General features: G+C 46.5%; 5 protein-coding genes across 5 annotated transcripts; 3 read left to right on the top strand and 2 right to left on the bottom strand.

Moving 5' to 3' along the window:
- Positions 1–238: 238 nt before the first annotated feature.
- DFL_004526 (uncharacterized protein) lies at positions 239–1,791 on the top strand (the record flags this gene model as incomplete). The annotated part of the gene is made up of 2 exons (XM_067633634.1): positions 239–342; positions 420–1,791. The coding sequence occupies 2 exons, from the start codon at positions 239–241 to the stop codon at positions 1,789–1,791; spliced, it is 1,476 nt and encodes a 491-aa protein (XP_067491783.1).
- Positions 1,792–5,100: 3,309 nt separating this feature from the next.
- DFL_004525 (uncharacterized protein) lies at positions 5,101–6,954 on the top strand (the record flags this gene model as incomplete). The annotated part of the gene is made up of 4 exons (XM_067633633.1): positions 5,101–6,169; positions 6,235–6,650; positions 6,714–6,869; positions 6,925–6,954. The coding sequence occupies 4 exons, from the start codon at positions 5,101–5,103 to the stop codon at positions 6,952–6,954; spliced, it is 1,671 nt and encodes a 556-aa protein (XP_067491782.1).
- A 1,294-nt stretch (positions 6,955–8,248) lies between these two features.
- On the bottom strand, positions 8,249–9,685 carry DFL_004524 (uncharacterized protein; the record flags this gene model as incomplete). The annotated part of the gene is made up of 2 exons (XM_067633632.1): positions 8,249–8,445; positions 8,527–9,685. The coding sequence occupies 2 exons, from the start codon at positions 9,683–9,685 to the stop codon at positions 8,249–8,251; spliced, it is 1,356 nt and encodes a 451-aa protein (XP_067491781.1).
- Positions 9,686–13,054: 3,369 nt separating this feature from the next.
- On the bottom strand, positions 13,055–15,849 carry DFL_004523 (uncharacterized protein; the record flags this gene model as incomplete). The annotated part of the gene is made up of 3 exons (XM_067633631.1): positions 13,055–14,032; positions 14,101–14,478; positions 14,563–15,849. 3 exons carry the CDS (start codon positions 15,847–15,849, stop codon positions 13,055–13,057), a joined length of 2,643 nt encoding a protein of 880 aa, XP_067491780.1.
- A 2,313-nt stretch (positions 15,850–18,162) lies between these two features.
- DFL_004522 (uncharacterized protein) lies at positions 18,163–20,681 on the top strand (the record flags this gene model as incomplete). Its single annotated transcript, XM_067633630.1, has 7 exons — positions 18,163–18,189; positions 18,333–18,350; positions 18,494–18,613; positions 18,688–18,805; positions 18,884–19,074; positions 19,129–19,240; positions 19,294–20,681. 7 exons carry the CDS (start codon positions 18,163–18,165, stop codon positions 20,679–20,681), a joined length of 1,974 nt encoding a protein of 657 aa, XP_067491779.1.
- Between the last annotated feature and the right edge of the window lie 2,891 nt (positions 20,682–23,572).

Genomic DNA, 23,572 nt, shown 5'->3' with positions numbered 1-23,572 from the left:
AGCACGACATGGGAGACAGAAAAACTCAATAGAGCATGTATGGACATGGAGATGAGGGATATGATCTTCAGAACGTTTCCTCGGGTATGAAGCCGTTGGCTTAGCTAAGAAGTAGAGAAGTATAAAGAGTGGATAAAGATCCCCCTTCTTCTTTGTCGCTTTGTTTTCCGCAGGATCATCATCCCATATCTATTGGACTTTAGAGTAAGAGGTTTTTTAGTATCATTCTTATCTCAAAATGAAGGTTTCGACTCTATCCCTTGCCGCTTTTTTCGCGGTCAGCTGTGTCGCCACTGAGGAGCTTACCTTGGATAAGGTTGAGGCTGATATCAAGACTGAAAAGTGTGTATACCTGATGCCTCTCCTACGTGGATATCTTAAACTAGTCGATGTACTAATTGGTCCGTTTCTTCTAATAGTCTCCGAAACAACCTTTGGCACTTGCAGAGAATTGCTAAGGAAAATGGTGGAAACCGTGCTTTCGGTCTGCCCGGCTACAAGGCCTCTCTAGACTTCGTCTACGAGCGTGCCGTTACTCGATTCGGAAAGCACATGGACACCTGGATCCAGCCATTCAACCATACCTTCGAGCAAACTCGCAACCTCGAGGTTAAGGGACCTGATGGCAAGCCTGTCCATGCCATTACCCTCTTGTACAACCCTGCTACTCCACTTGAGGGTGTCACTGCTCCATTGTTGAACACCCCAGTCGACGATACTCTTGGTTCCATGTGTCTTCCTGAACAATGGACCGGTGTCGACGCTACTGGAAAGCTCGTTCTCATCAAGCGTGGTGTCTGTGCCATCGCTGATAAGCTCAAGCTTGCCAGGAAGGCCGGTGCCCTCGGTGTCATTCTGTATCACGACGTCCCTGGAACCAACTACGGCAGCGCTACCCTTTCCGCTTCTAACATCGGCCAGCTCGTCCCTGTCGGTCTCATTCCTCTCGAAATCGGTAGCGCCTGGGCCGCCCGCCTCGCTACTGGTGAGAAGCTCTCCGCCCACCTCCTCGTCGACAGTGTTTTCGAGACCCGTGAGACTTGGAACTTGATCTCTGAGACCAAGGAGGGTGATCCAAACAACGTTGTCATGCTCGGTGCCCATCTTGACAGTGTCCAAGCCGGTCCTGGTGTTAACGATGATGGATCTGGTTCCAGCGCTCTCCTTGAGATCATGGGTTCCTTCAAGAAGTACAAGGGCTTCAAGAACAAGGTCCGTTTCGCCTGGTGGGGTGCTGAGGAATCCGGCCTCGTCGGTAGCTTGTACTACACCAAGAACCTCCCGGAAGCGGAAGCGGATAAGATCCGATTCTACTTCAACTACGATATGATTGGTTCCCCATTCCCATTCTTCCGCGTCTACCAGGGTCAGAACCCTGGTGATGCCCTTGGGGCTCAATCATTGTACGAGTACCTCAGTAAGGTTGCCGGAAAGCCAGCTGAGTACGCACCATTCGGTACTTCATCCGACTATGTCGGTTTCCTTAACATCGGTGTCCCAAGCTCTGGATTGTTCACCGGAGCCGGCGCACCAACTGATCCATGCTACCATCTCAAGTGCGACACCTTGGAGAACATTGAATGGTCTGCACTTACTGCCAACGCAAAGGCTGCTGCCCGTGCTGCGGCTAAATTCGCTCTGAGCTTGGAGGGAGTTCCACCAAGGAACAAGACTACCTTGAATATTAGGGGACGTGCTGCCTTGCTTGGTCAGTTCCAGAGATGGGCAAAGATTGAGGATGAGGCAGAGCACAACCACAGCTGCGCACACAAGCACCAGAATGTGGTTTAGATTAATGAAACTTTTGAGTTTATGGCCGGGTTTGGGGAGACGACAGTAATGACGAGCGGAAATTTTAGATACCAGATTTTTGTACAATACCCATTGTTTCGATTCCTGTATGTACATATTGAGGATAGCAATACTAGATACCAGATTGAAATTAAAGCATTCATGATTTGCCTCTGGAAGCATCAAGTGATCAAAGTAGCGTCGTGACGTAGCTGGTCGAGATCACAGTACTCGTGGCTACCTAACTAATTATCGGGTGTATCCGTGTGTGTTGTATGAGGTTGAGGGAACGCCGCCGTTACAGAGCACAGAGCTCTCGTCGGCGGATCAAAATTCTCCCCGATTAAATGCATTGGAAAGACCCCGAATCATTTCAATGCCACGTGGAGGTCAGAAGTTGAATCAGTTGAATTCAATTCAAGGAATCTTCAGCCAGACAGAATTTGAAAAAAAAAAGTGGTGTTTTCCGTTTTAGGTAGCAAGCGCATCAGCAGATTACAAGTTCGGCCTTCACATTGCTAACCCGACATCACGGGTCAAACAGGCAGGCCGATGCATGTTGTCTTGGCAGTTCGGTCGCTGTGCAGCCTTTTTTTTTTGTTTACAGTGTGGCCAATGGTAAAAGGATCGAATGGGGACCTTGGGCTGACAATCAGGCCCAATAGGAGGCAACGGCGACGCATGGTAACTACCAGGGATAAGCTTATAAGTTTCATTGTCCAAGCTTTGACTGACGTCTTGATTGATAATAGACGTATCGTGAACGTCAAGTTGCATAAACTGTGATTCAAAGATATAGTTCCCTGAAGTACCGCTCAAGACGCATGATTTGTAAAGTACTTATACATTTGTGCTACATACGTAGATAACTTCAAAGAGCATCATGACTGCTTCATTTTCAAGACGACATGTGACACTAATGTATGAGTATGTATGCACGATATAGTTTATAGTTAACGTACAGTTTGATTCTTGCAGGGTGCAGTTTTTGGAAGAACAATAAGCTTAAATTCTCCTGCCTGCGTGACAGAACTTCCGACCCGGTTCGAATACGTGGCGACGATTCAGTAGATAATATTGTACCATGGTGGTTCTATAGACATCTTGGATCTTCCATTTCGGTATGCACAAGGTTATACAGATGGTCCGGTTCGAACACTAGGTTTTTTTTTTTTTCTTTTCGTTTTTTCGTTTTATATTCTTGGTGCATGCATTGTAATAGATGAGGAATCTAGACGACTATGTATGGTTTGATAGCATGATTGTATGGGTGATATCCATTCGCTGGCGGGCCGGAAGCTATTTTCAGGATGCATGCGAACCTGGACCTTGTCCATCTGGAAAGATATCATATCATATCAGCACCCCTGACCGACCAGGTTGAAGAAAAAAATAAATAAATTACTACAATCAAGCCGTTCTGACGATATATCTTGCGGTTAGCCTGACTGACATGTGCTTTCTATCAATCGAAAAAGTTCGTATTGCATATCGATTTTCTCTCCTACGCCGGGGTGATATCGATTAGTTAGGAAAACTTTTTCTCCTTCGTATCTTTTGTAAATAAATGCTCAAAAAGGTCTAAAAAATTTTCATTTCTCTCATTACATATTACTTTTTCTTCTTCTTTTCCTTTCCCTATAGCCAATTACTGAAGGTATCTGCATTCAATTCCCTCAAATATCTCAAAAGCAAAGCTCGCCAGACAAGCCTTGTAGCCTTCTAGGAACCGAACAAGGTTTTGATGAGGTTTTGCTAGGAGCTGGAGCTAACCGGAGCTGCGATAGAGCTACAAGGCTGGTGCTGCATTCCGAAGATTGCATCTTGTCAGCGACAATTGCGGAGATACTACACTCCTACTGCCCCAAGGCGTGATATATCCGGCCGCCCTTTCCCAGCAATCTCTAGGCGCAGGGGCTAAGAGGTCTTACTGTGTAGAGCTAAGAAGTCTAAGAAGGTCTGGCAAAAAGCTAATAGCCAGGATTGTGGCCATTCACAGCGCTTTGTCCCCTAGTTCCCTTCTGGTCTGCTTGGATCGATTGTATTAGGCCGTATACATCTTCCGCTCTGCTGCTGCTTGCCGCTGCATGAACAAAAGCACGAACTTGGACTGGCACTTGTACTTACATGTATGTATGGACTGTTCAGCGTAAAAATTTCTGCGATTTTGCTCCTTGTCTGATTTAAATAGCAGATTGAGCACGCCTTTGGGGTTCTGTTCTTTTCAGGTACACTGCTGCAGCCAACACCAAACCAGGCCACTAGTCACCATCTCTAACAATTACAACCATCGCTCTCACGTCCCATCAACGGCAACCAACCATCCATCCACCAAACTACTTAACTATCCGCCAACCACCAACGGACGCTTCCATCGCCCCCCGTTTTCATCGCTTCACCATCGCTGCTTCATCGCCATCATCGTCACCATCACGAGTCAAACCTCCGTGACACTTTCTCAGCTTCGTTCTCAGCTTCGATTTCAGAGATTTAAGAAAACTTCCCAAAAGGAAGTCTTTGCCACCGTCCAGCCACAACTTTGGCGGCACAGCAGGACCGCTTCTCGACGTCCGAGGCGACGTAATCCCTTTACAAGTTGGAGCCCGTAACCCTTTCCTCCAGTCGTTCTCGATCTCTCACCACCACCAAGACGGATTCCATTTCCCAATCCCGTTTCCTCCTCTTCCTCAACTCCCTTTTCGAGCCACCCTAATTCGACCTCCGGTGGTTAATTCTGTAGATACCATTCATACTTTCCCGTCAATTTCCTGGACCACTGGAGGATCAGACTCTTAGGTTTTTACCAAGAACAAGACTAAAAAAAAAAACCACCACACAGCCGTCCACTCACAGCACTCCCTGTTTTTTTTTCTGGCTGGTAGGCTACACAGGACTTGCTGTTAGGAGATAAGACATACCACCTGGACAACCATCGACTTCCGTTCGCCGACTCCGAGGAACTGGACTCAAGCTTAGCCCCACGTTTTTAGGCAATTTATTACCTTTGGATCCGGACTCCGAACTTACTCGTCAGACGTATACTAGAAACACCGGCCGGTTCTTTTTTTTTTTTATCCCCTTAGGTCCAGGAGTCTTTGTCATAGCCTCCATCAGAACCGATTTTATCCGTACTTCTACGCACCACCACTTCCTGAAAATAGCTTGTGTTCACAAGACACGAGAAACCCGGAGTTCCATTTTTAAACAGGTGTTGTTCATAAGGCCCGTAAAATTTCCAACCAACCTCCCAGCCACACGTCATTACAATTAGAGTCCTCTTAGGTAAACGATACATCACGGACTAGAAGTATGGGAAACGCGCCTTCGAAGAAAGCGGGTTCGAATGGAATACTAGGGAATTCGTCTTCGGCTTCGCTAGGGAAAGATGCCAACGATCAGGATAATGCCGAGAGCACATCTACATCCAAGTCACTGCGTGGGTCTTTGAGGTCTAAGATCGCAGGCTCGTCAAAGGACAAGGACAGGGATAATAGCAATACTCTCAGTCCGTCTTCAGCTGGTACGGCTCTTCCCTTGGACAAGGCCGATAGCGCTTCAATCCGCTCCGCAAAGTCTCAACGTTCGACTTCAGTCCAACAAAACCATAGTACACCTGTATCTCCAGTTGCCGCCACTCCCACGGCCGAGAAGTCCTCTACTCCACCTACCTCTCCGACGGACGATTCAACATTAGGTCCAACGTCGCCGGTTAGTGAAGGTGGTAAGGTTCCTTCTCCGCCTCCGTCTCCATCTCAGAGTCGGTCCTTGGGTAAAGGCCACCATGCTTTAGACGAACCAACAGGAGAGGTCGGTAAAGTTTCGGATAAGCCTGCTGGTCAAGCGGGTCCACATACGGCCATGGATACGGCTCATCAGACCCCCAAGGAGCCCATTCTAATTAGACCTGCTGGATCTCTCCCTGTTACCCTTGGAAAGGATACCGCGGAGGAAAGCCCTGGAGGTCACTCTCAATTTGGAATGTCAGCTTTAAATCCCTTAGACCTCGATGAAATGATCACTCGCCTGCTGGATGCTGGTTACGCTGGAAAAGTCACCAAGACCGTCTGTCTCAAAAATGCGGAAATAACCGCAATCTGCTCCGCTGCGCGTCAGGTTTTCCTTAGCCAACCATCTCTTATTGAACTCAAGGCCCCAGTAAAGATTGTTGGTGATGTCCACGGCCAGTACACCGACCTGTTAAGAATGTTTGAAATGTGTGGCTTTCCACCTAATTCGAACTTTTTGTTTTTGGGAGACTATGTAGATCGAGGGAAGCAGAGTCTTGAAACTATTCTGTTGCTTTTATGTTACAAATTAAAGTATCCGGAGAACTTCTTCCTTCTGAGGGGGAACCACGAATGTGCTAACGTCACAAGAGGTATTGTCTCTCCCTAAAATTTAAATTCTTGTAAAACATAAACTAACTTGTCTTTGTTACGATAGTCTACGGTTTCTACGACGAATGTAAACGCCGCTGCAATGTCAAGATTTGGAAGACCTTTGTTGATACTTTCAATACGCTCCCGATAGCTGCCGTTGTTGCCGGAAAGATCTTCTGCGTACATGGAGGCCTGTCTCCTTCCCTGTCTCATATGGACGACATTCGTAATATCACTCGGCCAACCGACGTACCCGACTATGGACTACTCAACGATCTCCTTTGGTCCGACCCGGCTGACATGCAAAATGATTGGGAAGAGAATGAAAGAGGAGTTAGTTACTGCTTTGGAAAGAAAGTTATTCTCGAATTCCTCCAGAGGCATGACTTTGACTTGGTTTGTCGGGCCCATATGGTTGTCGAGGATGGTTACGAGTTCTTCAACGATAGGACATTAGTCACGGTATTTTCGGCTCCGAATGTAAGTCCTCAATTTCTGAGTTTCAAATATTCTCGCAACAGTCAAACTAACAGCGATTCATAGTATTGTGGAGAATTTGATAATTGGGGCGCCGTTATGTCTGTGTCTCCTGAGTTACTCTGCAGCTTCGAGCTTATCAAGCCCTTGGATTCCGCAGCACTCAAGAGTCACATCAAGAAAGGCCGAAATAAGAGAAATTCTCTCTACCCACAGTCTCCTGTAAGCAAACCCGCCTAGTCCAGATATGATGATGCTGAACTAACGTTATGAATAGCCCGTTACTCGAGGTCCGCAATCATTCTAGATTTGCTTCTTCCAATCGCCATTTCAGCTTTCCCGCGGCTTTCTAGAAAGCTTCTTTTCATTTTCTCTCCTTCTTAGGATTTTCTGCTGACTCTCTACTTTTTCACCAATCTCACTCGCCTTCTACCTGAGCACTTCCTTCCCTCCTTCCCTCCGTAGTATCTCAGCCCTTTTCCCTTAATAAAATGAATTGCTTGTTGTGCGATCTTGCGTCCCTTTCCACGTCTACAAAATGGGTAGTCTTCAGTTTTTCTGGCTTATTTTACTGTCTTACAGCTCTTGTTTTTACAATATTCCTTGTCTGGTGCTAGTTTCATTTTTTTCGTCTTCCCGTCAGTGTATCGGTTTTCTCGTTGCTGGGAGATAACAGGTAAACTTCTCCTTTTCCTATAGGGTTATTTCTTTGGTACTGGGAGCTAGCTGGCGATTATACTTAAACTTTGTGCTTCTTTTCAGTTTATATACAGCAATGCCGGGGTTTCCTCTTTTTTCTCTTTGTTCTAACCCTCCCCCTCTCCTTTTGGCCCTTATGTCTGCTTCTTTTTTCTCTGAAGTAGCTTCGTGTACTAAAATAATTCAAAACGAAGCTTTAACTGGGATCTCCCTTTTTTTTTTTTTTTTGCCCCTCCTCTTAAAATTTGATCATATGAATGGGTTGGCTGGTGGAGGTGTGATTTTTTTTCCCCCCTGGTGTGGTGGCTCTTCAGCCGGATTGTTGCACTTCCTGTTCTTTTTTTCTCCCACGGTAGCTTTTAGACCTTTGTTTCCTCTATACCTGGTTTGCATGTCTGTTTCCTACTTCTCTCTCTCCCTCTCTCCCTCTATTCTAGAGACTCCTCTCCGTTGATTCCAATTTTTCCCTGACCAATTAATGAGATTTTTGTCATTACGTGCTCTTGGTTCTCGGATCCATAGGATGCTATGAACCGTGTATGCAATCAACGGATTCGGAAGACGTAATATAGTAATCAGTGCTTCTTCAAATACCTTCCTTTTAGTGAGGCTCTGTGTATCCTACATCTAAATTTACCGGGGCCATGGGACTATCTATGTTGCAACGTCTATAATGCTGACTATTGCGCTGCGTAAAAATTGAAAGGGGGTTCTAAACATCTTTCATTCTCTCCAAAACTAATCATACTATCTAGTCTCTAGCTGCTCCTATTTCTTCTCCTTCTACAAATTTAATCGAGCAGAACCATATACACGACTCCCCTTTTATCCATGAAAGAAAGACGGTACACCAGGGTAGTATGTTGCGCATGCGGTATCGTAGACGTCTAGACTCAATCACTTTAGTCGAGATCACCCTCGGCCTCGTCTTGAAGATCCACCTCCACACGCACAAACCTATGACTCTCATTAATCAAATCCATCCCTTTTCCATCTTCAGGGTCCATAAAAACAGGGCGCTGGCATGCACAAGCGTATTTTACGTGGTACATCGTAAGTGAATTAAACTCTTCAATATAACTGATTCGTACCTCCGATTCTACCCCACAATTCCCCCGGGTTAGTATAATCACATTGATAACACAGCTTATTGATGGGTGAAAAGACCGGAACGACTTACCATACGGCCAATCAACGTTATGCACGATCGCATGGTCAATCGAGAGTACTCCCTGCGGAACAATAGATAGCGGCGGCTGCGTATGCCTCACAATCGTATACGACAACATCTTCAAAACCAATTCCTTCAACCCTTCACAGTTCCTCCAGGCTGTTCTTCTGAATTTATTCCAGAATTTGCATGCCTCTACTGCATCTCCGTTTGCCACATGAGCAGGACAACTATGATTCCTACGGCTATCCTTCAGTCCGATATTCTCAAGTCTGATCGTTTCTAACGTTCTGCGGTGTCGTATGATGAAGTGTAGTAAATCGGACATTCCGATGTCGGAAAAGGTGGTTGCGTCGGTGTATCCCAAGATGGTTAATTCCTTTAATTTTGGGAATATAGCGCCGGGAGGATGTGGAACCATTCTAGTCCCCATAAACCCACCACCATACAAAAACCATTCATCCGCATTACCCTCCCTAATCCTACACCCCTTCTTCTCAACGACCCCCCCTTCTTCCTCTTCTTCATCAACACTCCAATTCCAAGCCGTAAACCAAGCATCCAATCCATTACCCGGATTATCAAGTCTACACATCCCATGAGCTCGGATTGTAATTTTTTCGAGAGAACCACAACTCATCGCTGCCATCGCAAATTCTCGATTAAAAGTTCTTACATTCCTGGGTTCGATATCACCGGTTGTGCAGGAGATATCGACAGTTAGAGTTCGGATTCCATAAATATTTAGACCGTGAAAATTGATAAAGTAGTCTGAACGATGGAGGAGTTGGATGTCTTCTTCCATACGGATGAAAATTTCTTCTTCGGTTTCGGCTTCTTCGTCTTCCTTTTCTTCATCGTTATAAGATCGGGCTCGCAAGGCGGTGATAGGGTTAAGAGGGGTGAATTTTGGTGGGAAATAGCCAGTGGTGAGATGGGTGTCACGTAGGAAGACGTCAAGGACAAGTGAGTTCCAGATTGGAGAGACTTCTCGGAGGGAGAAGATGAACTTTTGGGTGTAAGGGTCGTCGAGGCAGTTACCAGTTTTGTCGTCTATTTGGAGGGATTTTAAAACTTCGATTATGACTTCGTTAGGGAGGTAAGGGATATTAACGTTGGAGGGTTGGGAGGCGGTAGTTAAGAATTTTGGATTGGGGTTGGAAGACATGGTTTTGGTAGTATTTTTGGGTTTGGAAATTGTATTTGGATAAGCTGAAGGAAGGGAAGAAAGAAAGGTACATGGACTGCTGATGTCGACTTTAGTTTCTGTAAAGTCTCGGGGATGGAAAGAGTGGAGGGTATCGATGGTTAATTGATCTAAGATATGCGCGTTCAATTACCTTTGTATGAAGGAAGTAGGAGAATGAGGATGAGAATACGGATTGGTAAACGGGAAGGTCGAGACGCCAATTGGTCGACGAGAATCAATGGGATGCGTGTAGATGCTGTCGGGTATAATGGTCACTATCAAGAGCTAGAGGGAAAGAAAATATTTTATTGGTGTACTCAGAGTCAGCTGTCGACACTTCGTTAAGGAGGGAGCGGAAATGTCAGTATTAGTCGGAGGTAAGCAAGCGCCGCGAAAAGAAACTAGGGAGGGCTAGATTTACTCGATTTGTAGAGAAGGAGATGTATTGGCCTCGAAGAAGGTGCAGATGTATGGAGGATGTATGGAGGATGTATACGGACCCTCTGCTACTTAATTAAGAGCACACCATCTGGGTACGAGACCATTGAAGATTAATATTTAGAAATATTTACACTAGCCTCGAGGCCAGCCGCCTGCCCTTGCGTTACAAAGCAGTCTAAGCGAGTATTTTGTTGCTATAAAAGGGATATTCCCAGATTGACTGTCGAATCGTGACTCTGTTATAGTTAAATTAATTATAATTATAGAACCGAACTAGACTACGTCACGAGTAACTCGTTTCGGCGACTTAGAAATCCAAGTACCGAGAGCCGGTCCAGAATCAAATAAGTACTTTCACGATAATGTAATGACAATTTCCATCTAGAGCTAGCTATAGCCTCGAGGACTAGTTACAATTGAACGTCGCCGAGTAGTAGACAACGCATAAAGTGGCTAAAATGCAACATCCCTCATGCAATTGACCTTCGTGGAACCCGAGTCGCTAGCGACGAGACAAAGCTGCCCTGGTCCCATGTAACCTCCCCCCATGGCTACTATGTACTGTAATGCAGGGCTAGGCTGGCAATTCTGCCTAGTGTATAAGCTACAATACATTACATGTCTTTAGGAAACGCTATATACGCCTATTATAAGGGTCTACAGGCATGACGTCTTAAGACCAAGGCGATGCAAGCTATCTAGTTAAGGGAAGTGACTGGACTAAGTTATTTCTCTCTACAAAGGTGTAGCTCCGAAGCCATTCTCACAAAACAATTATATAATAAGGACCCACGAGCTCTAATACGCTCGAGGTATCTACTGCTACTCTAAACAAAACAATCATACTTGTTATTAATACACGATACACCCCCACGCCTCATAGCAAATTTAAACTCGCAAGACTAATAGCTAGTCTAAACTCAGGTGCAACTCCTGAACATTTCCTTAATTGGAGATAAGAAACTCAATAACTCCAAAAGCGAATTCCAAGCCACAGCAAATAGGCCTGCGAATCCAGTAAGCCCAGACCATACCGAATCTTATCACGACCTGCCATCGTGCCACCGCCAAATAGCATACTAAACCACTCGCCCCCAAAACCAAAAGACAAAACTTCCAAACCTTGTTTCCACTTGGGGTTCGTAGAGAGCCAAGCTTCTCTTTTAACACCACCGATGCCATACTCAAAACAACAGCCTCAATAACATAGATAGCTCCAAGTTTGACACTTTGGCGGTTATAAAGTGTAAGTATGCTTTGAACCATTTGTTGGGTAAATACCCAGAATGTGTGGTCACCATTGCCATTGACCTTAAGGAACAAAATCGTGTCCTTAATATCTGTAAGAGTACTCCATGTTTGAGTCAAAACTCTGAAACCGTAGATCAATGCGAAAAGAATAGATACGCAATAAGCGACTCGTGTGAATTTCTCTGCCGTTCTCCCAGCCGGATATAGAGTCAGGAGTTTGTAGCTTGCGAGGATGAAAATAACTGACATCACGATTTGGAAAAGAAGCATGGTTGCTTCTTAGTGAACTAATAATTCTGTTGTAATATCGTTAAAGCGAGCCTCGAAAAGGCTTATATCGAGCCTCTGTCCGTCTGAAGGCTGCGGTAGTTGAAGACCTTCGATGACATAGATATAAAACGTGTTATCTGGGTCCTCTAGCCGAGAAAAATATATAGGGATATCCATAGAAGATATTTCTTGAATCGTCCTCGAATATGTGGGCCTAGGTTGGCATGGAGTCGGATTTTCACCGTCCCCTCCGAAGAAATAGACATCGACTGGAATTGCTAGGTCTTCCCGCTGGGGGTGATAGATAGCGATAGCCTTTGATGGTATAGTGGGGACAGCTTTTGTTGGTATCGTGGCAATAGCTTTTGTAGGTATCTTTGTTATTTCCCGAATGTTAGGCAGGGTACTCTTGCGACATTGAGGAATGGGTACGATGGACGCTATTCCACGTCGGGAGGATTTATATCCCTTCTTCAAATTCTTTACTGTTCTATTCGCGATCCTGTATTGCGTAATTTGAACTGCAAATCTACTAACGTAGTAGTTTTGGAGTTCATTGGAGGGCATAGCATTGGGAGAGTCGGTTTCTCCATGAATATTTGGGGAGATAGGCGAATCCTGACCTTGAGAATTGGGGATTGCGGTAGGAATAGGCGCAGCTGGCCTAGGAGGATCGTTCGGGCTGTTACTGACAAGGTAAACCGTAGTTTTGGGATTTTCGCCAACCACAACCTAAGAAGGCCAGAATGAAGTATGTTCTTGCTCCGGAGGGCCGATACCCTGTGCCATAGCGGGAGCCAACGACTCTAGTTAGCCCATATCCCTGAATTAACTTTAGTACTCTTCCTTTTCATGACACCTGCTTCAACTTTCAACAGAATTGTCACCGATGTCTGTAGTAAAAATTTACCTTATTAATAGTATAACCAAATGGGCCAGCTGGACCTGGATACCCAAAGCAAAGTGCAAGCAAAAGAAACCAGAGAAAATATAATAAAGCCATGGTAAGGGATCTATCGCGACTTGAGGAAGTCCGAGAGAAGGCGCAGTGGTGACGGGTATTAGGTGTTTAGTATGGGGTATAGAGTAATAGAATATCGAGTAACTGAGTATTAAGGATCAGTCAAGTATTAATTAAGTATCGGGGTAGACGGAAGTAATAGGTATTGGGTGTGTCGATGTAGCAAGGAGAAGGAGATGTCCTTCTCCAAGTTAACGGAAGGACGAGCCCTTAAACACTAACAACTTGCTTAATATACCTCATATTTTACATGAATATGATTAATAATACAGAAGATCTTATGGCAGCTTATCTAATTATCGAAGAAATATCTATCCAGTTTATTTATTGAAATTTTTTTTCGAGGACGATTGATGAGCATTCTCTTAGAGATCTGAGGAGCCAGAAGAAACAAAGACCGAGGGGCTTCCTTCCACGGTTCCTACCGCAGTTTCGGCTGGAACTTCGACCGCGGGTTCTAGGGTAGGAAGCGGGTCCTCAACTGGTAGAGGCTCTTCCATATTCACGGCCTCTTCTTCTTCTGTTGGTATCTTAACCTGCTCTTCCGCTTCATTTTTCTTGTTTAAGAGCATAGCCAACCTCACAATCCTCTCAGAAGGATCCGCAACTGTGTTTTCCTCGACGCCAGGCATAATAGGGTCCTCCGGCGCTTCCACGGTCTCCTCCACTGTCTTTGCTTCTAGCTCCTTGGCTGCCGCTTCATCCTCCACAAGTGTTACGGGCTCCTCTTGGCCCTCCAGTACCTTATTCTTAAGCATAATCCCATACTCATCCAGCTGCCTTCCCGTTACCAATCCCGGGCTATCAACCACCAAATCTTGTCCCCTATTGTTTTTAGGGAAGGCGATGACATCCCTGATACTCTCCCTGCCTGCTAGGATCGCAATCAATCTATCGAACCCAATTGCTAATCCAGCGTGCGGTGGACATCCAGTCTCCAACATGTCTAACAAATGTTTAAACGTCTTCATCTTTTCCTGTGGAACCTTGAGGATGTCTTCGAGGATAGTTCGTTGTAATTCTGCCTCATGAATTCTAGTACTTCCGCCTCCGAGCTCTACACCGTTGAGTACGATGTCGTAGTGGTGGCCTAATGTTTTCCATGGTGAGATGAGGAGGTTTTCGCGTGTGCTGATGGTAGGGGCAGTGAAAGGGTGGTGTGTGGATTTGTAACCTGCGGTACCAGATTGGCCAGGTTCGTTTTCTGACGGGTTTATGGGTGTGAACAAGGGGAAGTGGGTGACCCAGAGGAATTTCCAGCCAACCAACTTCTCCATGAATCCAAGCTTGATGAGCTTTTGGCAAAGCTGTTTGCGAAGTTGGCCCATATTTGTTGAACCACCCTAAAAGGAATAACATTTGTTAACGAGGGTGCCGTAAAACTGCGATTAAGATGACAGGTACAACTTACGGGATTAAACTCTTTCTTTCGTCGACCAATTGCGATGATGCTGTTAGTCGGTAAGAAATTTTTGCTTGCCATAGCCCCTATTATTCTTTCCAGATCTAAAGGTTCGGCCTTGAGATGTGGTGCAATGCGAAGTAGTTGCTTTCGAATATGAGGGTAATCGAGTTCTCCCCCAGTTTTGAACATTATGCAGTCGGGATTTGGGCCTCGGAGAGCAGCAAGGCCCCCATCTGTCGGGCTGGCTATTTGACTCGCAATGAGACCTAGTTTAGCATTACTGATATTGCAAGGATGTGTTATCATCTCGTATTTCCATTGGCTATGGACTGGTGTCCGAGAAAGAGCAGAATGCTGTTCAATTATTCTCTCGAATGGGCGGATCTGTGTGTTTCAAAGACGGTTACATGTCAGCGGGTCATATTTGCGAGATGTAGAATTCTGGGCAGCTTAGGAATGTGTTCTTACGGTCATAGGGTATCTCGTATCCGGTTTATCAGTTCCGTAGTTGTTGATTGCGAGATTGTAGGAAATGACGCGGAAACTGGGTAGCTTCACCCCAAGAACTTCGTACCATATCCTCTTTAACAGGCGTTCGATTGTCTTTTGCACTGCAGTTCCATCCGCGAATCCCATTTCCAGATCCAGTTGGGTGAACTCTGGCTGTCTATCTGCTCTGAGATCTTCATCACGGAAGCATTTGGCGAGTTGAAAGTACTTGAGAATTCCTCCGGCCATTAAGATCTGCTTGTATTGCTGCGGGCTCTGGGGGAGAGCATACATTTGACCAGGGGTTCTTGTTGGTACAAGGAATTCTCGGGCACCTTCTGGGGTCGATTTGAATAGTAATGGTGTCTCGACTTCTAGGAATCCTTCCTCGTCGAGATGCTTTCTGCATATTTGCGAGACCTTGTTACGCAGATGAAGCGCCTTTAAAAGGTCTGTACTAGTCCGCATTGCTAGATAACGCTTATCTCCAGTGTGAGCTGTTCCAGCTATAATCGGTTCCTTAGGAGGGTCTCCGATTAACTCATACCGGCTCACAATAATCTCTAAAGTTCTGTGGAAATTCTCGACGTCTTCTGGAACAGTCGGTTCACCGATGTAGGTAGTGAACTTAGACCCCTTTCTGGGCTTGTATTTCAAGATACCCTCGACTTCGATCGGCGTGTGCGCTCGGACGGCTAGAATCGTATGAGGGGTTTCGTAGCCAGCATCTCTATCGAAGACGAGTTGGACAAACTTGCCGCCTTGTAGAATGGTAGCGAAGACGATACTTGTGTTTCCAGGCTTCGACTGATATAACCAACCGCGTATTTTCACCTTCTCGCCAATATTATGGTCACTGAGACTATCAATTGTTTTGCAGTCATCGTCGAGAGGAAAGCTCCAAGGTGTGAGGGATCCCAATCCTGGATGTAGCTTTCGGAACTCCTCGTCCGTTAATTCGGGTTCCGTTTCTGGTTCTAATATCCCAGTTATTTCGCCAGGATATCGAGGTTGAGTCTGTGTAATGATCCTAGGTTTCGAGACACCAAGTTGTTCCGTTATTTGATCCAATGTGACCCTGGTACCAGCACTCGGTTCGTGATCGTTGTTAGCATTATCGCTATATGTCCGCCTTGATACCAATTGGCTGGGCAGCGTGATATATTGTCGCCGGACATTGGTTAATGATTGGCTCGACCGTCGTTTCCCAGTGGCCTGAAGAATATCGATCTGGCACCGGACACAGGTGCGCAAGGGAGTGGCCATATTCAGTTGCAGAACCGGCCTTTTTCTTCTTCGTCGTAGTCGTCGCTCGAGCACATCCTGCCGCCTGTCTGGGTTAGGAAAAGGAAGAAAGTGGGATGTCGTCGGTTTTGTGTTGTCTGTCGCACACACAAATTTTTTGGCAGGGAAAAATTTGGCGGCGTGAAATTTCCTATTTAAACCGCATCGATACAGATTCTTCGCTTCTTCTTCTTCTCTCTTCATCCTTCCAAGTTTTAAACTGTGAGTGCAACCACCATCACGCCACCACCACTGCTGCCATTGGACTCTTATACTAACATCGAACCCATCTTATAGTCATGATGAAAGCCTAGAGTGTATCAGATGAACATTTTCCATCACCCACGCGAACCCTCCTCCAAATTCGAGTTCGAAAGGATAAGAAGGAAGATGGCTTTGTGGTTTGCGTGGTTCTTGGTGGGATCTGAATGATATCGGCGTTCGGCACATTCCTTGTTACCAACGGACGCGATGAAGGCATCTCTGAGCCAATTGTCGATATAGAACTAGACTCTGGTCTTCTTACTCTTCGTTTCCGACTAGCAGGAGGAGGATGAAGAGGAACTAGGTCTAGGTATGTTGAGACAGGCATGAAACTGGAGGGTGTTTACTGTTTGTATCGCAAGATATAATATAAAAGTGGTACATAGTATATTTGGCAGAATCAAAAATGGGACGATGGTGAGGGGTGTTTCTGACGGGGATATGCCTGTCCAAGAGGCTTACAAGTCTCTTCGAGGATACGGGTACACACATTCTATGTATGCCCCGTGACAGCAGGCAGCAATTGATGCACTCCAGTACGAGTAGCCGGTGTTAACTGCTACAAACCAGACCAGACAGACCCTTAACCAAGTAGCAATGTTTCTTTTTTATATATAAGCAAGTGGGGCCATTCAATAAAAATCGAATTGACTGTTCGCTAAGGCAGGCTAAGCTTAACAGGAGTAATCCTTGACAAGAACGTGGATGTGAGACTCCTTCGTAACCTCCTTTGCCGGAGATTGAAGCGTCCGATTTTGCGAAATGAAGAGCAAATTCTCACAACATGTGCATGCAAACTTCTTTTTCGGTGTTTAGTTTGGTAATTTCCACATAATTAGCCGTCCATTCAATCAGTCTTGAGCAAATGGCAAGAGCCGCAGCTGCATGACATTCAGATAGCCGGGGTGGATGTGGATGGCTGCCATGCAACCGGAACCCCCCTCCCGGAACATGCCCTAAACGATTTGACTTTTCGATGGCTGCCCTAGCGCCTCTAGCCTCGAGCTCGGGCCGGGTCGTGGAGATGAAGAGGAAACAGTTGAAGGATAATCCGCTCATCCAGATGGATATAAGGTGTGTCTGATCTGGACGGGCTAGCCCTTATGTTTGTCTCCAACTTTAATAAAAAGCCTCCAAACGAAACAATATAACGGTCCTTCGAGAAGCTATCGTTGTAGTTGTGGTCAAGGTCATGATCACGGTCGTCATTCGTACACAGAGTACCTGCCATTCGCGATAATTCCACCCAGAACGAACACTTCCTCTGTCGATAAGATACCATAGCGCGGTGGAGTGTAACCTAGCATCCAATTCAATAACCAGAAGGTCTCTCGAAGACTGGAAAGAGCAAATACCGTCTGCCAATCCGCCATCTACCTTTCTTTGACTGCCACCGACACGTGTACTTGCATCAAAATAAGGTGCAAGCTTGTAGAGGCTCCTGATCCTGCTATTCCTAGCCCTCTTCCACCACCCTCTCAGCAGGGAAAAGCCGTTAGTCGACACTGTAGCAGTACGGCGCTGTCGGCATCTGCCTAGGTATTGATTGATCGCTCTTCCCCTGGGAGGAGTGGTCGGCCTGACCGAGATAAAAGCCAAAATCGATTAACCCCCCTTCTCGACATGAACCCCACTCTTCTCATCATCCCATTATCCTCATCTCCACCCTCATCGCCCGCGTGATATTGAACCCGAAATCCGGAACCCAAATATTCCTTTGGTGGTTGGCGCCGCTTAGCTTGTTGCTCGAAGCCGAAGTAATTGGAGCTACTGGCTTGGGGCCAATCAAACAGAAAGGTCGGTGTTTCCCTGCAGCTGTTTTAGGCCACCAAACAGCCAAACCAAAGACAGCAGTGCAATGCGGGACTTATTCGCTAACAGCATCCGGTATCGTATAGAGCAAAGCAGGCAAGCATCATCGTCATCACCGCCGCCATTTTTCTCGAGATTCGTTCGTTCGGCTGTTCTTTTTCGTCCATCTTTGGTCTGCGTTTTTCTGAGAAGGGCTGGATCCGAGTTGGTTGATGAAGGATGAGTTCCTTCGAGAAGTCCGTCAAGGTCAGTCCAGTTAAAATCCCAGCACAACGTCATATCATATATCCTCGCTCTCACATGGTCCCCTTACTTTACCCCCTTCTCCCTTCTCGTCCCCTTATCGCTTGATATCACAGACTACAACGGATGCTAACTAAAGCGTACAGGGAGCGACTAAAGTCAAGGTACGATAACTTCGATCCAATCCGTCCTTCTTCCCTGGAGCTCCCTGGAGCTGCCGATCAAGCTAGTTAGCTGGTCCACTCGTCGGCTGGAACGTCTTCTCGTACTACACTGGAACCCAACGACTAACCCCCTACTCCGACAGGTCGCTGCCCCGAAATCGAAATATGTTGAGCACATCCTTATCGCCACGCATGCCGGCGAAGCTGGTATTGCTGAGGTCTTTCGGGCCCTAAACAACCGTATGAAGGATCAGACATGGACGGTATGCTCATGCCCCCTATCGAATTACAGTACCGGCGATACGGGGCAGGATTCTAATGGAATATCCCTCTCCAGATCGTTTTCAAATCGCTCATCGTCGTCCATCTCATGATACGTGAAGGCGAACAAGAAGTGACTCTCCGGTATCTCCGTAAACACCCTCGTCTAGTTGCTATCAGTAACTATTCGGATGGTAAGACCGGATCTGCACGCAAAACTATGCTTCAAGCTTGGGAGTTGATCGAGTTCCACGAGCTGACCGCTCGTAAAGTACAGGAGCAGGGGAAAAACATTCGTAGATACTCGCAATACCTCGGCGAACGGGCTAGAAGCTTTGGAGACGTCAAGGTCGACTTTGTGAGAAATGGGCAAGGCCATTTAAGAAGACTGAGTGTCGAAAAGGGCTTACTCCGCGAAGTGGAATGCGTCCAGACGCAGATGAGAGCTCTGCTTCAGTGCAACGTGGGTTTGGAGAATGTAGGTCTTAGTGGCTGTAAGGGGCTAACCGTTCGATAGTTCCACACCGGAGACGTCGATAACGAAATCACATTAACTGCTTTCCGTATGCTCGTCTCGGATCTTTTGGCCTTTTTCCATGTAGTGAATGAAGGAGTTATCAATGTCCTGGGTTAGTCAGTCATTTAACTCGGCTTACGAACATACATATTGACGAACTGCCAGAGCACTACTTTGAAATGTCGCGATACGACGCCGAAAGAGCGCTCGAAATCTACAAAGTCTTTACAAGACAGACCGAAGACACCGTCGAATTCTTACAGAACGCCCGAAGACTCGAAACGGCTACTAGATTGCAAATCCCGAACGTCAAGCACGCTCCCACATCTCTCACCAAGGCATTGGAAGAATATCTGCTGGATCCCGATTTCGATGTCAATAGAAGGCAATACCTCGCGGCTCAGGAAGCTAAGAAGACGGGTAAGAAAATCCCTACTACTGACGCTTCGGCATCCAGCAAAATTACACCATCAGCCGCTAGCACCGCGGCCCCTGCCCCACAGGCGCCTGTCGCTGCTGCTCAGCAGCAAGCCGCAGCCCCACCGCAGAAGCAAGGAGACCTCATCGACTTCTTCGCGTCGATAGAAAACGAGCAGACCCCTATGTTTGGTGGCACGCCGACCAACAATGCTCAGCCAACATTCGCGCAGCCAGCGCCGATTGCGGCTCCTCAAATCCAAGCCCCAATAATTCCGACACCCCAATTCCCTATCCAACAGCAGCCTGGATTCGTGGTTCCTGGACAAGTCCCGCAAGTTCAAGTCCCTCAGCAGTTCCTTGTCCAAAACCCCGTTCCGTTTTCGATGCAACAGCCCCTTCAGACAGACTTTACGGGCGCTGGATTTGGGGGCTACACTCCTGCTCCACAGCCCACCATCTCAAGCGTTCCACAACCTGTCATCCAAACGGCTCCTGTCATCGCTCCGAACCTTACCGCCTCGGTTCAGACACCACAAAGTACACAGAACTTACTACCAACAACGACTGGAAGCACAAATCCATTCCGACAGTCGATGATGCCAACTGGCTCTAGCGTTTCCTCCCCAATCGCCTCTACAGGTACAGGTAGCTCCATAGGCGCGCCCCGTGGAACTAATCCATTTGCTAGAGCTTCTACTATCCCTGTTGCAGCTCCCCAAGTAGCACCAACGTTCTCATCCACATCCACAGAGTACTCCCAAAATACGCCACAATTATCACAGCCACAGATACAGACCCCCCTTCGTTCAGCCTCTACTGGAAGTACAAATCCATTCTCCCGTCCAAAACCGGAAAACACGCTACCTTCTGTATCCGAAGCCTCTCATGGAGCAAATGGCGGATTCACTCAAGCTTCAGTCCCATCTTTTCAACCATCTGGTGGCCTCAACGTAGCCCAACCCACTGGCACAAATCCTTTTAGGCAAAGCAAGCTGCCAGCAGATCTTGCATCCCAGATCCCGATGGGTGGGCTCGAACACTTGGAAACGATTCCAGTTTTCCCAAGATCTGATCAGCAGCAGCAGAATCAGCAGCAACCTCAAGGTCAAGGGCAATGGGGGGGTGGTTTCTGATTGATTCTAGCGCACTGATTAAGAGCTTTTTGGCAAACCGGAGGATTGCAGGAATGTACTATACTAGCGACTTTTAATACTTCCTATCGCGCTGGGGATGGCTTCTATTGGCCTTTCGTTTGAGTAACTCAGTTTAGGTTTCTTTTTTATTCACACCTTTTTGTTTTCTCTTTGATATGATGATACGACATGAAACAAGCTTTAGCCAGTGCTTGCTATTTTCTTAGAATTGAGGAAAATTATTTTATGTCTCTTAGTTCTAAGACTTTCGATCGATATGCGGATGCTGCGTCTCACTCTCGCTGCGGTTTCGCTTTGATTAGTTTTCGTTCAAGTAGTTCTGGAGATATCCAATTATGCGCCTCAATACACTAAACGTCCCGTCGGCACTACTCCCCGGTGCCAAAGATTTGAGGGCTCGAGGCACTGTCTAGCCATGCGAGTCACCTACCGGTGTAGGGCTCTGCAATACAAGACTAGCGGGCCACAGTACTGCTTATGATAATCTGGCAATAATCAACATTCCTATGCCGATTCCGGGTCCATGGCTCTATACTTTATATACATCCTCATCAGGTTGTTATAACAAGTGGTTAATATGCGTACGTCCACAAGCACTTATATATTATCATGACCGCTTTCTTCAGAATTGGTGTCTAGTATTCTTCCTCCATCCCGTGTACGAACGGCATCTGCCGTGCCCCTCCTTGACTGCATCCCCCATGTCCCCCAATTCGGTTCTCCTTGACGCCCGTCAGCATCTTCTACTTCAAATATAGGTGCTTCGTTTGAATTTAGGAGTAATAAAGGTATATCGTCTTTAAGTTTATCCTCAGCTTTCTTTACTGCGATCTTGCCCTCAAGTCTCCTGACTTCGATCTTGCCCTGAGGCTTCTGGACTTCGATGATATCATCGTCCTAGCCCTCCTCGATTTCGAGTCCAATGGTTCCCACTTTCTCCTCCTTCATTGCCCCGGCCAACTCCTCCTCTCCGAAATTGTCCTCAGTTGCTGGACTATCGATTGGCGATGGATAAAGCTGCTCGTCAGCCCATGGCCACGGCTCTTGCTGCCGGATCTTATCGGCAAGGATATGCCGCGCCGCCTCAATGCCAAAGTCAGGATCACGGACAGTTAAATCTACGTCTGCCCCTTTCCACCGCGGCCTCCTATCTTCCAACGATACAGGATGAGGGAAAGAATGTGAGAGGCATGTTGTGTTTCAGTCACGTGACCGTGGTGAAGCCAGGGCTGCAACACCAAATAGGTTAGGGCAGGAATAATGAGCCAATGAGAGAAGAGTAAATGACAACACAACCAACGCAAGGTGACAGGAGTAGGGTCCAGCAAAGCGACCTTGGTCCATAAATCCCCCGTATCCCCTAGAGAACGGAAACCTCGATTCCATGACTATAAACTGATTTTATGTACTATATGCAGCCTCTCCAGTTTCTTTCTTAGCTCCCATCATGTTCACTATTTCTAGCACCTCTGACCCAACAGACCCAGGTAACGGCGTCACCATTTCCCTCAACCGAACAACTTCCCTTGCCGGGTGCGCCCAACATTCATGCCATCCCCTAATACCCCTAAATAAATCAATAGGAGTATGAGGCTTTGCTCCCTCGACTCCATATGTAGGGTTACACTCCGGAGTATCTAAAACCTCCACATACGCTGGGTTGTCCAACCCATCATCTAAAGCCCCATTGCCAAAGTGATTCATAAAGCTGCTCATAATAGCGAAATCTTCACCTATAAATGCAAAGACTTCTATCCAGCGATCCTTTTGGTCCGGGCCTGCGAGTATAACAGTACCCACTAGATGCTCTAGACTCCATTCCAGTTGTGCGAAAAAGCGTGATATTATCTCGGGTTTAGAATAGCCAGGTGCGTCGGACGGTTGCATGGGAGTTTAATAGATTGTGAGACTTGTTTATCCATCCTTGTAACGTCGGGAATAGATTCCCTTATCACATAGATTAAATTCTCTGGCACCATTCCATGTTCCGTTGTATAAATTGCGCATTGGGGTAACTAGCGCAGTATCTTGGGTCGTGAGAGATGACCCTTTTTGGGCGATTTTGATGGCGATTTGGACTTTATAAAGTAAGTACTCGAGAACAAAGACATAGTGTGCAAGTGTTGTACGGGGTTTGCATTGCTTGCGCCATTTGTAGGTGGAGGCTGGATTGCACATGCTTCTTTGCGGACTTGGAGGAAACGTCGGAGTTCGTCATAGATGGAATTGAGAGCTTCCCACGATATTAATATTATAATTATAATGGGGTGGTATTGGGGTATATCAGCATATGCCGATGCCACGAGTGTGCGGGATTTGATTCATTTTGTAGAACTCTAGATCTCCAGATGGAGAGTAAAACTCCAATTTTGCCTGGAATGTATATATGTCACTTAGTCCTGCACTTCAAACATAAATACATTTTGTTACAAAACAATAGCACGATATCCCGGCTATCGATAATATAATGAAGACTATAGAGTATGGATCTAAATTCTAGAAACGGTTAACTCTCGCTCGATAGTTTAAAAAGTGGTGTTGAGACAGTGTTGGAATTTTTCCCAAGAACTTCAAGGGCGGAGGCTCGATCTCGAACCGGACCTTTTATCCGGTTCGAGATATCGCTTCGGGAGACCCTTAAACATGACGTGCATATGCGAATATGCATGTGATTCAAAAAACTGAAATACGTTCGCCCGATCTCTCAAACGAAAAGATTTGTCCCAAATCTTTCGCGAACACGAAGTCTAGAATCCCCTTTTTGGAAGATGCTTCCGAAAGTTTAAGGTTGCATGAATATGCCACATGCAGCTGTCGCATCTGTGGGTTCGCGGACAGCGGTTTCTCATGCGATGCATGCAAGACTTTAT

This window comes from Arthrobotrys flagrans (assembly GCF_004000055.1).
Source record: "Arthrobotrys flagrans strain CBS H-5679 chromosome Unknown unitig_0, whole genome shotgun sequence".
Classification (NCBI taxonomy): Eukaryota; Fungi; Ascomycota; class Orbiliomycetes; order Orbiliales; family Orbiliaceae; genus Arthrobotrys; species Arthrobotrys flagrans.
This window is presented reverse-complemented; position numbering and strand designations above follow the sequence as displayed.